This window comes from Sylvia atricapilla, chromosome Z (assembly GCF_009819655.1).
Source record: "Sylvia atricapilla isolate bSylAtr1 chromosome Z, bSylAtr1.pri, whole genome shotgun sequence".
Taxonomy (NCBI): Eukaryota; Metazoa; Chordata; class Aves; order Passeriformes; family Sylviidae; genus Sylvia; species Sylvia atricapilla.
Window position 1 is genome coordinate 81,390,130 of NC_089174.1, and position 12,466 is coordinate 81,402,595.

Consider the following 12,466-nt stretch of genomic DNA (forward strand, 5'->3'; position numbering starts at 1 on the left):
GCAGACATAAAAGATGGTTTGTACTTGGGTGTTTTTGAATAAATGATTAAAAAAATTCCAGACTTTTTGATAGAGGTGGAAACCTTACATCAGAACACAAACATAGAAAATCATAGCAGCAAAAATCAGACTAGTTCATGGCTAGATCACTGCCTTGGCTCTCAGTGCATCAGTTTAATGCTTGTGGACATCAAAGTATAAATAAAAAGTCATTGAACTGCTTTCAAAATGTTTAATTTCTTTTGAAATTACTACTTGCATTAGCAGCGAAAAGCCTATGAGATACTAAATGTTGAGCTACTCAGTTGTGTCAGGGGTATCACAGTAGGTGGTCCGTGGTTGAATTAGTGTTTTAGCTCAAAGCCAGTCATGTTTTGACATTTATGTTTGACTTTTTTTCTACTCCTGATGTGTGTGTTTATGTGACACGATGTTGGCCTGCTCATTTGAAGTCTTTTCCTGTTCTAGGCTATCTCCTGGGCAGTGAGGATTATTATACTCACGACCGCTGTGTCCTCATCAAAGCAAAGAATGTGACGCGCTGTGCTCTGGACTTTAGAGATGGAGAAGAAGTTGCAACTGGATTTAAAAACGTGTACTCCACAAACTTATTCACAGAAAGAGCTATAGATCTTATAGCAAATCATAAAACCAAGAAGGTACAGGCAACAGCTGCTATTCTGATAATTTCAGCATTAAAGAACGCTTTTAAAAAAAAGTTAATGAACTATTAATAGAGAGAGCTGTGTTTGAGCTGTGATTCGGGGCTATTTAGTAGTTGCATAGAGCTAGATATGAGAGGTAGCACTGATAAAACTCCTTTGGTGCCAAAGTCAGCTTTGTCTGCATGGTCCTGCATGGCCTGCTGCCCTTCTCCATTTCTTTTATTACAACACAATTAATAAATTTTTAGAAATGGTTTAGCATGTAGTTTGCACTTCTAAACAGAGAAGGGAAGTTTAAGGCAAGAAGTTTAATAGAAAGAAATTGTTAACAATTATGTTATGAGGAAAAGATACACCTGATGTTTTTCCACAGCTTTCCAAAAGTAGTTTTTCGTAGCTTTCTTAGTTTGTATGCAGGTATTAGAAGATGTAGAAGTTGTAGAATAAATCAAAACAAGCTACCTACATTGTTGATAAATCAGGTCTACTTTTGCTGCACTTAGTACTTTATGTTCAACTAATTTCTATTCTATCCCTTCCACCCCAGCCCCTCTTTCTCTATCTTGCCTTTCAGTCTGTGCATGAACCTCTCGAGGTCCCTGAGGAGTACCTGAAACCATATTCTTCCATAAAAGATGTAAAGAGGCGCCATTATGCAGGAATGGTGACTCTCATGGATGAAGCAGTGGGAAATCTTACTGATGCTCTGAAAACGTACGGTCTTTGGAACAACACAGTTTTTGTTTTCTCTACTGGTAAGTTCCTTCAAGTTTTCTTTCAGTAGTAACTTTGCTGCAGTGTCTAACAAGCTGACTACAAGGACATCTGGCCCCTCTGTCTTTCCCCTGGATATTTTCTGACAACAGAAGGGTGATGAAAGTTGAGCAGGACTTTAGAGGAAACATGGGTTTCTCTCCCTTCTCTTAGGGCTTTCTCAAGCTTGACAAAAACAACTCTGAAGTAGTATGTGCAAATGGGAGATGCTCCCGGTGATGTAAAAATACCTTTGTAAAATCTGAGGAGTGCAGTGGATTTAGAAGCATCCTACTTGACACTGCAGTTACTGAGGATCTGTCAGAATTGAATCCTTACTGAGAGCTGTCTACAAATTTATTTCTTCTGAAGCAGTCTGTCCTGTCTGTGAATTGCCACATGTTGCACGAAGCACAAACAGCCAGACAGCAAGCAGTTTGAAGCCAAAATTGTTTCTTTCCCTAACTTTAGGGTGACATGTAGTTTTTTGTGTATTTCTTGAAGTACTTCACAGACATCTTACTCCCATGAAACAAAGGTCTGTTAATAAAACAGCTGCAAGTATGATGTGCAGTCTAGTCAGCCAAATTACAACCTAAGTTTTTGTATGTACAGGCACATGATCTGGTTTCTAGATTATTAGAGTAATGCAAATAATACATTGCAAAGCAGTCTCCTTTGTTTCTAAATTAAGAATGAAAAAGAATCTTTTTGAAATACAGCTGCTTGGCTGGGTTTCAGGAGCATATTTGCTCTTGCTTGATTGGAAGTGGGAAATAACCTTTCAATGCATACAGTTGTTCTTTTGTCCACACTTCACCTCTTAGGGTTGTCAAAATGGTAGAATAATTTTCTGTGAACACTTCAAATACAAAAAAAACCCCAAAACCCCAAACTTAAACAAACAGACAAGCTAAACAAGAAAAGAACCAACTGAAGTTTGATGAAAATGCACTGATGATGATGTGTTTTGAATTTAGCAGCTCAGAATCTTGGAAATTCATTTTGAGTCCAAACCTGTTTGCCTTATGATGTTACATTTGTGTCCGGGGTTTGGCTCTAGCAGGATTTGATAACTCCACTATGCCTGTTTCTGTTTGCAATGTTTTTATATTTAGAACTCAAAGTAAGCAAAGACATATGGAAAATGATACCAGTATTTATTCCATATGGAAAAAATCCAGTCTTCAGTGATGGGGCTTGGTAGAGTTATTTCAGTAATGTTTGTTCAGTACATTGTGGAATAAAATTAAATACGTCTGAGCTAGAATTACAAGGTATGAGTAAATTAAAAAGACAAATTTGGTTTTTTCATGTATGAAGCATTTATTTTTCTGAACTGTGACAGTCTACCATGTTTTTTAACAGTGATCATTTTGCAATCAGTTGCAGGTATGTTTCAAGAGTCAAGCAATCAGGAGAATCAAATGTCTGCCATATCTAATGGGACTTGTTTTGAGCTAATTGACGGTTTAAACTTCAGGAGTTAAATTTAATATGATTAAAATGCATGGAAAATGGACTTAAATCAGGCAGAATTTAAGCAGGCGCCAATGATTTGGGGTTTTTTTTTCAGTGTTCTCTCTTTACTTCACACAGTTGTTCTTTACAGGCATAAAACCTTGCATGCAATAAGGACCCAGTTTCAAAAACCAAGTGTTAAAAAAACCATAAAACACTTTTAAAATACAAAAAAGGAAAAAATGTCAAATTATTCAGTTTTTCTATATTTTGTTTAGTGCTTTTGCAGGTGGTGAGTTTCAGAATGGACATTAGAATGTGGTTGAAAAGAAACACACAAGAGCCTGCAGCTGAGCACCTCATGTAGAGAGCTGTGCTGTGTCAGATCTCCCTGCACAGCTTCCAGGTCCTTTGGAGCAGGAAGTCCTGGAGTGCACTGGTAGATATAATAGGAGTGTATGATTATAGTGTGACTTGCCTTCAGCTCTTGAGGACCTGTCTGTTTGAAGGAGTGTCTCTCCCTGCCTCAGGTGCAGTTCTGGCAGTGGGAGACCCTCTTTTTGCTTGTTGGGACACAGGAGGGGACACACACTTTTCTTTGTCGTTAAGAACCCTCTCCAAGAAAGTTCTTCCCATTTTGTAGGATTAAGACTCAATTGAAGGATTTCAATTGATTGAAAGGGAGAATCTAGGGAATGATAAAGTTTATCCATAAGTTTAGTGAGCATTGTTAATGATCATCAAAATCATCTTACTTGCCTAGAGGCATTTGAGGGTGCTGGAGGGTGAGGAGCTGGACATGTCCCAGCCATGGCACTGACAGCCCAGAGAGCCAAACGTGTCCTGGGCTGCATCCAGAGCAGTGTGGGCAGCAGGGCCAGGGAGGGGATTGTGCCCCTCTGCTCTGCTCTGCTGAGAGCCCACCTGCAGGGCTGCATCAGCTCTGGGCTCCCAGCACAGGTAGGACATGGAATTGTTGAAATGAGTCCAGGGTGGGACCACAGAAATTATCAGAGAGGTCTTCACTGTTAGGACAGAGTTGGGGTGGTTCTGTCAGGAGAAGAGAAGGCTCTGAAGATACCTTGCTGCAGCCTTTCAGTACTTAAAGTAGGCATATAAAAATATCATGACATTTTTTAACAGGACCTGTTGCAATAGGACAAGGGGTGAGGATTTTAAACAGTAGTAGAACAGATTCAGACTAAATATAAGGAAAGCATCTTTCTTAATGAGGTTGGTGAAACATTGGAGCAGGTTGCACAGAGAGGTGGTGGATGTCCCATCCCTGGAAACATTCAAGGTCAGGTTGGATGGGGCACTAAACAATCTGATGTAGTCGAAGAAATCTGCTCATTGTAAGAGGGTTTGACTAGATGACTTTTAAAGGTCCTTTCAAATCCAAACCATTCTATGAAAAAAGCACTCTGTTTTGTTAGCTGTGTGGTTTGATAAAGGTGTTGATGAAAGTCTGTAGAGGAAAAAAGAAGGCCCTACTTTTATGGTGTATTTTACTAGATTCATTACTATTTCCTTTTTAGTTGAGGCCAAAATTCACACACTCATGTTTATATCTCTCCATGCTTTAAAAGTCTTGTCCGAAGAATAATTTACAGGTGATCATTTAGTATTTTGTACTATAGCAAGTAACATTGCAACACAAATAGTCTTCTGCCTACTTCCCTATGAAGTGTTGACCTCAAACTGTAGATCTCTTTTTAGTGGGTACATGTCTGAAAACAATAGAATATGATGTGATCTTTGATCTTGTGGTAGTTTCTTTTTTTATTATTATGCTCTTTCATGTTTCTTCCTATCTGTTATGGCTCAAGAGGTATTGCCTTGAAAACATGCCTGTTGACAAATGTAAATACTACACGTTTTGAAAGAGTCTCGTGAAATGTGTAGAAGAACTTCAGTTCCTCTTCAAAGTGGCCTGATGGAGATACCAGGATAAAAATGTAGTTTCATTATCTTTGGTCATTAGCACAGTCTGACTCCATCAATAAGTTCTGTAAATCAACTCTCTAGTGTTTTTTTTTTTTTTAACAGATAGACAGTCTATTTCTACAAATAAATAAGAAAAAGGTGAGCAGGTTCAGTGTTATGTGGTGTTATATTTGTGTATCAAGTAGTAGCTTGAAAAGTTTTGACTGGTTTGATAGGAAATAGAATTTGCTATTTTATAGACCATTTTTTACACTGTAGATATAAGTCTGTGCTAAAGAGATCATTGATGAAAATTAAATCATTGCCTGTTTAAGCAAAACAGATGAAAATGAATGCAGCATGGGTGGGTACTCGTCACCTTTTGTTGAGAGAATGAGAGATAGGGCATATTTTTCCTTTTAGCAATCACAGGAGACTGTAACTACCAATGTCCCTGAAGAGGGCCTCGATTTAAATTAAAGGTCATAAAAAGAGTTAAAATGGCACTAATTTGGCTCAGAACTATTTACATGGGCTTAGATTTCAAACTTGCTTCAAGTACAGAACTGTGATTTGAGGTAAGAAGTGAGGATTTGCTGTGACTGTGATGTGATTATAATGTCTGCAAGGTATTACAAGAAATTTTGGTGTAAACTTGCCAACATTGAAGCAAAGGACTATGACCCCTAATTTCAGTTCTGTATTAAAACTACTATCCTTTGCTTAATTTAACTTTCAGCTTATTGTTACACTGAAACATTGTGGGGCAACGCTCCTTTCTTCCAGTATGTCTTGATGTTTTAGAATGTGGATTAAAACTGTAATGCCTGGTAGTTGCCATAGGAGGGCTTTGAAGAGCAAAACACGTGGAATTTTTCAAGCCTTGGTTTACATTGCTAAGAGGAAACCACATAAATCCTTTCCATAATGGAGCATGTGACAGTGATGACTGTTTTCACTCCAAAAGACGGTCTTTTTATCATTGTAGAATTATGATTAATAAGAGCACAGATTGTTTTGGACATGCTTACTGATGTTTATACAGTCTCAATCATACCCCTAGGGTTTTTTCCCCCACAAAATTTCATACTACCTTTTTTTTTTTTTTTTTTTTTTTTTTAAATTTCGTTCCAGCCAGCATATTGTGGCTTTTGGCGAGTGAAATACTGGGATTTACTTTTTCCTATTTCCAGTGCCTTCTTTTGGCTAATGAAATACTGGGATTTACTTTTTCCTGTTTCCAGTGCTTTCTTTGAGACTACTAATTTGACTTTCACTGATTCCTTAAGGGCATTTTTTTATCTTCTTGGTATCTTTGTTCAAAAATGAACTCCTACTCCTTTGCTGTTGCTTATAATGGACTTCAGAGAGCCTTCTAATTGCAGATTGGCCAAGCCAACTGACTAAATCATTTATTCTTGGTCTGTGATGTCTGAGGTGCTAATTTTGAAGGTTGGGCTCTCAGATTTTTCTATTACAGACCTGAAGACTTGTTTTAATGCGTATTTCAGAGGTTTCTGAGAGGTTTGGTGTGTTGCCAATGAGGAGGATGCCTGGGCATCTGCTGCTTCTTAAGTGGAGATAAGCACAGGTACCTTAGCTGCAAGCATCTTCAATCACACTAGTTATTTGAGTTCATCTATTCCCAAATATTGTGTTTCTGTTTCTTGTTTATTTAATCTTATTTTTATATTGGCAAACGTTTTGACAGATCACTGTACTTGCATTGGTTAGAATTGTTACATGTCAGTGACAGTGAAAGGTGCATGTGATTGATGTTTTGTACTCCACTGCTGGCTTCTATTTTTGTTTTCAGGATTTTTCCATGTATGAGTGATAATTTAGAAGTTAAAAAAATACATTTTCCATCATGTGATGCAGATTGTAATAATGAAGACTGCATCACATGAGATGAGGGACTGCATATTAAGAATATGTTAGCAAAAGTGGAAGTGTTATGTTAGAAATGGATTAAAAATCAGTATTGAAAGATGTTCATAGGCAATATATTGACTACCTCCTCCCCTGCCCTTTTAAAATCCTGTGAAAACTCAAACTATTTTGTAGGAAGTGATTGTTTATCTTCTGTTCCATCTAGCATTAATCTCTCCCCACCCACCCAGCTTTTTCCATGCAAAACCTAACACTCGAAAGCCAAGTTTCTGAACTAGGAGTAACCTCATGCCAGAGATATTAGCTTCTTTTTTGTCTTCCTGGTTAAAAACTCCATCATAAGTTGAATCTTGAATTTTTCTTCCTGTTTTTAGTGAATGCCAGTGCTTGAAGTGAAGTTCATTTATAAATGAAACTTGGAAGTGAACTTTGCCCAGAATTTTGCAAACGGACCAGTTTTTTTGTTAAGCTTTGACTTAAGCATGTTAATAGCTATGCTAATAATTTTTTTCTCAGAATGAGATGAATGCTGAAAACAGCTCATTTTGTGTATTAACAATAATGTTTAGCAATTTCTCACAGCTCCCAGAAAATTGCCTTAAATTATGATTAATATTAAACTATACTAGTTTTGTTCTGCATAATAGTGTCTGAGAAGCCTTTAGGCTTTGTGTCAGAATTTTCTACTCCCAAAAAGTGGTCAAGTTCACTTCTCCTGTCAGTGAGGCAAATCCACGGTTTTCCTGACTCTGTCTTTTCTAACCTGCCCACTGCAGACATATGAACAGTTTGTCAGGTTATTCCTGTTTCAGGTCATTCGGGTTTTGGGTTAAACTTTCCTTCTGTGCTTTTGTTGTGTCTAGTGATGGTGCGTGCTGGTGTAAACCTTGACACAGCAGGGTCTGGAACTACTGAGACCTCTGTAATTGCTGAGACTGCTCACAATGAAAGCACTCGACTGAAACTGTCTGTGCTAGGATTGCATCTATCATGACAGCTGTACTAAGAAGCAAAAAAAAAATCCGATTTCAATGGGATGGAGAGGGGCATTGTTTGTGCAGCTTTTGTAGGTCTAAGTCTGTAACTAGTGGAAGCTTGTGTACATCAGTTTCTTTTCCCATGAGATAAATTTTTTTTTCCCACTCACCAGCTTCGTAAAAGTCAGGAGAATAAAGAGACAGTTTAGGTGAGTTGCAAAAAAGTTAGAGGTTGATTTATATGAGTTGCTCTGTAATGCTCAATAAAGTTGTTCAGCAAATGGTGCTCTGATTCAGGAAAGGTATTATATTCCCATAATAGAAAATAAAGCCCCCTGTGGCTGTATTTAAAGCACAAGAATTACATTAGCAAAATTTTATATTAGAAGGTGTAGTTTTCTATTGTTCCTCTAATTGAAAGACTTTTAATAGTGCTTCCATCACACATACTCAAATAAATCTGTATCAAGTACTGGAAATACAGTAATGTGTCAGCACTCTGAAGAAGAGGCATTTCTGCCACTGAACACTGAACCTTCAAGGTTATTCTTCCCACGCTGAGTAAACAACATCAGACTGAAGTACACAACAGATGTTTTTTCATTAACTGGTTTTGTCGAATTATTTTGGTTCATTTTGTTGGAAATACGTGTTTTGTATGAGTCATCAGAGGGAGTGTGATTGCTCTTCCGTCATTTTTGCAGCACTGCTGAAAAATACAGCTACACATGGATCTTTCAGATGCAGTGTGGGGAAGCAGGGAAGAACATGAGTTCAAATTAAGGGCAAAGTTATTCTCCAATTCATACTGCAAATCTCCTATCCACAGTGTAGATCTCTGTTGTGTATTCTGTACTCTTTTTCTTTTAATGAAACCTCAATGGGAGTTCTGCACTTGGAACATGTACAGAGTAAGCATTATTTATGCTGTGAAGATCAGAGGGGAGAAATTTTCCCCAAATGTGATCCTTTAGCAGTATTATTGGCAGTGCTCTCTGTTTAACTGTGACTCACAACCATGAGCTTAAATCACAGATAGAAAGGGCTCTGAAGTCCTGTTACGTGACCTAGACTTTCAGCAAGAATGTTGGAGGTCAGAAATGAGATGCATGTACAGAGCTATGCATTGATGCTGTCTAATGTTTGCTTATATTGTGTCTGGCAGTAGTAAGTGCTATTTAATTCCTTTTCACGTATGCAAAATTCATACAAAAAGCTAAAAAAAAGCCCAACCAAACCAAGCACTAGCTGCCTGCTTGTTTTGTTGATAGTGGCAACTGATTGTAACTTTCATTCAAAATTGTGTATGGCGATTAGGCATGACCTATTAGTAGACAAGTAGACTTGTCTCCTGTGTATATGCATCACTTCATTTTTAAATTGCATAATACACATTAAATAAAATGTAGTGGTATCATGTCTGCTAAGTACCTGTAAATTGTTGAATCGCTCTTGCTTGTAGTTCCCATTCTTTGCTCTTTGCTAATGTGAACTATTTACTGCCTCTGTAATTTCAATAGTGTTTAAAACAAAATTGTACTAAGTCCAGGTTTACATTATGGAATAGAGATGTCAACACTTAATGTAAATAAAGCTGCAGGGTTTGGCTCTGCAGTAGTCTCCCCATCAGAAATCAGCAACAGGAGGAAAGGCATAGGAATAAGGGTTTTGTCCTGCTTTCCCTTGTCCTCAACACCCTCAGGATTGTTTACATGTGACACCATTTTTTTATTTTTAGCAAACCTCAGAAATCTGATTTGTAGAAATGTTGAAGGTAGCATGGTTCATTTCATTGACATGCTCTGTTTTCAACAATACTAAGACACTAACATTGTTAAAATGGCTTTTTGAACTCTGTAAGTTACATATGAAATAATTTCGTAGTTAACTTTTAATATACTTTCCAGTTCTGCTTCAGTTGTATGGATCCTCACACTGACCTCCATGTGGTTCTGATTAAATTTAAGAATATGATTGCTCCTAAAGCCCCAGCCCTTCAAAGGAGCATGAGATATATAACATGTAAGAAATGTTTACAGAACTAAACTGTAGATGAATTGAATATGCCGTCTTATTTCTGCCCTCCTTTTCTGTATTTGTTACACTCATTATTGCGTAGTTATAAATCAAGGGAACCTACATGGTTGCTGGTATTCAAGGCTGAGTTGAATTTGATTTTTAAAATGCAGTATTACAATATCAGAGAGAAACATAAAAATCTCAGTACTGTAAAACAAAGCCAGAATTACATGGAGGAGAGAAAGAAGCAACTTCTTCTGTTGTCCAGTTTAGTGGCTCATACTCTTTTGGAACAGTGAGACAAAGATGGTTGAAAAACCTGTTCTCAATCCATCATCCATTGTAATTCATCCTCTGTTAAGGGAATTTTGCTGCCTGGCTGACAGTGGTACAGGGATAGGATTGCTGTAGATGCTGTAAGGTTGAGGGTTAGAAGTATATTTTTTTGTTGCTGTTTACAGCTTTTAAAATCTCTTCATGCTTTAGCACAACAAGAGAAGGGGGAGAAGTCCTGAATTCATGAGAGTATAAGTTTCTTTTTATACTTGGATCATTCTGAGCTCACATGTTGCACAGTGGAAATGTATCAGAAGTTTGAGGAGAGGAAAGGAGGAAATTAGTTTTTTGAAATTAAGGAATTTGGTCTTACTTGTTTTACTGGGATCTAGTGAGTATACGTTTCTGTCCATTTCTCTGATTGCCCGTCTTAGGGAACTAGATTGTGAAATGTCTCACTTCCTGTGGGAAAGATAATGTCTCCTAATCGAGCTCTAGAAGTGTGCCCCTGCAGGGGAGCAGAATCTTCAAATAGATTAGGTTGATCAGAACCTCATCTCCAGTCTTGAATGTTTCCATGGATGGGACATCCACCACTTCTCTGGGCGACCTCTTCCAGTGTTTCACCAACATGTGAAAAATGTCTTCTTTATAGCCAATCATCACTTCTTGTCCAGCCAGACCGTGGTTAAATGTCTGTCCCCATTTTTCTTAAGAACCTCCATAAAATATTGGAAGGTACTGTAAGGTCTCCATGGAGCCTTCTCTTGTCCATGGTGAACAATCCTAACTCTTTAGGTCTGTCCTCATAGGAGAGGTGCTCTGTTCCTCTGACCATCTTTGTGGCCTCCTCTGGCCTCACTCCAACTGTTCCATGTCCTTCCCATGCTGGCCCCCAGAGCTGCTGCAGCCCTGCAGGTGGGCTCTGAGCAGAGCAGAGCAGAGGGGCACAATCCCCTCCCTGGCCCTGCTGCCCACACTGCTCTGGATGCAGCCCAGGACACGTTTGGCTCTCTGGGCTGTCAGTGCCATGGCTGGGGCATGTCCAGCCTCTCAGCCAGCAGCACCCCCAGGTCCTTCTGGGCAGGGCTGCTGTGATCTGTCCATCCCCAGCCTGTGCTGGCGCCAGGGCTGCTCTGAGCCAGCTGCAGCACCAGCCCTTGGTCTTCTTAAACCTCATAAGATTTCCATGGGCCTTTCCTAGAGCTTGTCTAGGATCTGGAGAGCCTGTCCCTCAGGCATGTCAGCTGCACCACTCAGCTGGGTGTTGTCTGCAAATTTGCCACGAGTGCGCTTGGTCCTGCTGTGTGTGTCATTAGTGAAGATATTAATCAATACTGGTCTCCATACAGACCCCGAAGGACACCACTCATCACTGATCTACATCCAGACATTGAAAGAGTGACTGGTTCTCTGACTGTGACCATCCAGCCAAATCATTATTCTGTGAGTGGCCCACCCATCAAATCCATCCCTCGAATTTGAAGAGAAGGATATTTTAAGGGACTGTGTCAAAGGTTTTACAGAAGTTGAGATAAAGAACATCTGTAACTCTTCCCTTGTCCACTGATTAGTCGCTTTATTTTAGAAGGCCATTGGGTGATCAGACATCGCTTGGCCTTGGTGCAGCCATGTCCCAAATCACCTGCCTGTCCTCCATGTGCCTTAGCACAGCCTCTAGGAGGATCTGTTCCATCATCTTCCCGGGCTCAGAAGTGAGGCCAACAGGTCAGTAGTTCCCAGGGTCCTCCTTTCTACCTTCCTCAAAGATGGGTACCATGTTTTCCTTTTCACCTTCATTCACCTTCACCTGAGACTTGCCCTGACTCCCATGGGCAAATGAGAGTTTTAAATTTTAAATATCATGGAGAGTGGACTGGCAATACTACAGTTTCAGGACTCTGGAATGCATTTGTCAGGTCCTGTAGATTTATGTAAATTCCTCAGGTGGTCATGAACCTGATCCCCTTGTACAGTTGCTCCCTTTCTTGTGGTCTGTCTACTCAAGAAGTGTGAGAAAAGAGACTGTCAGTGAAGACTGAGGCAAAAAAGTTGTTGACTACCTCAGACTTCTCCTCATTCTTTCTTACCAGTCTGTTAGTCATCTCAGTTGTGGGGGTATACTTCCCCTGACCTTCCTGTCCTGGCTGCAAAGCCTTTGTTACTCTTTTCATCCCTTACCAAGAGATGCACAGCTCCTGCCATACCTTCGTACATGCCTTGGACTGCATCCCTATACTCTTCCCAGGATACCTGTTTGTATTTCCACGTTTTGGAATGCACTGCCTGTGCATTTTCTTCTTGCTCCTTAGTTTTACCAGCAGGTTGACTCTGCCATTGCCTTCCTTCTCTGATTCCTTATTCCTGGGGTCCAAGACCTTTTGCCCTCTATGTCTTTAAAGATCTGTCAGCTCTGTACTGTTCCCTTGTCCTCCAGAGCACTTTCTCAGGGGATGCTATTCACTAGCTTCTTGAAGAGCTGGAAGTTTGCTTCCC

General features: G+C 39.4%; 1 protein-coding gene across 1 annotated transcript in view; it reads left to right on the top strand.

Annotated features, from left to right (window-relative positions):
• The window catches only part of ARSB (arylsulfatase B), a 64,230-nt gene that overhangs the window by 4,954 nt on the left and 46,810 nt on the right, over positions 1-12,466 (top strand). Inside the window, exons 3-4 of the mRNA XM_066338524.1 lie at positions 469-659; positions 1,213-1,420. Coding sequence (XP_066194621.1) covers positions 469-659; positions 1,213-1,420 — 399 coding nt within the window. The remainder of the gene's footprint in view (positions 1-468; positions 660-1,212; positions 1,421-12,466) is intronic.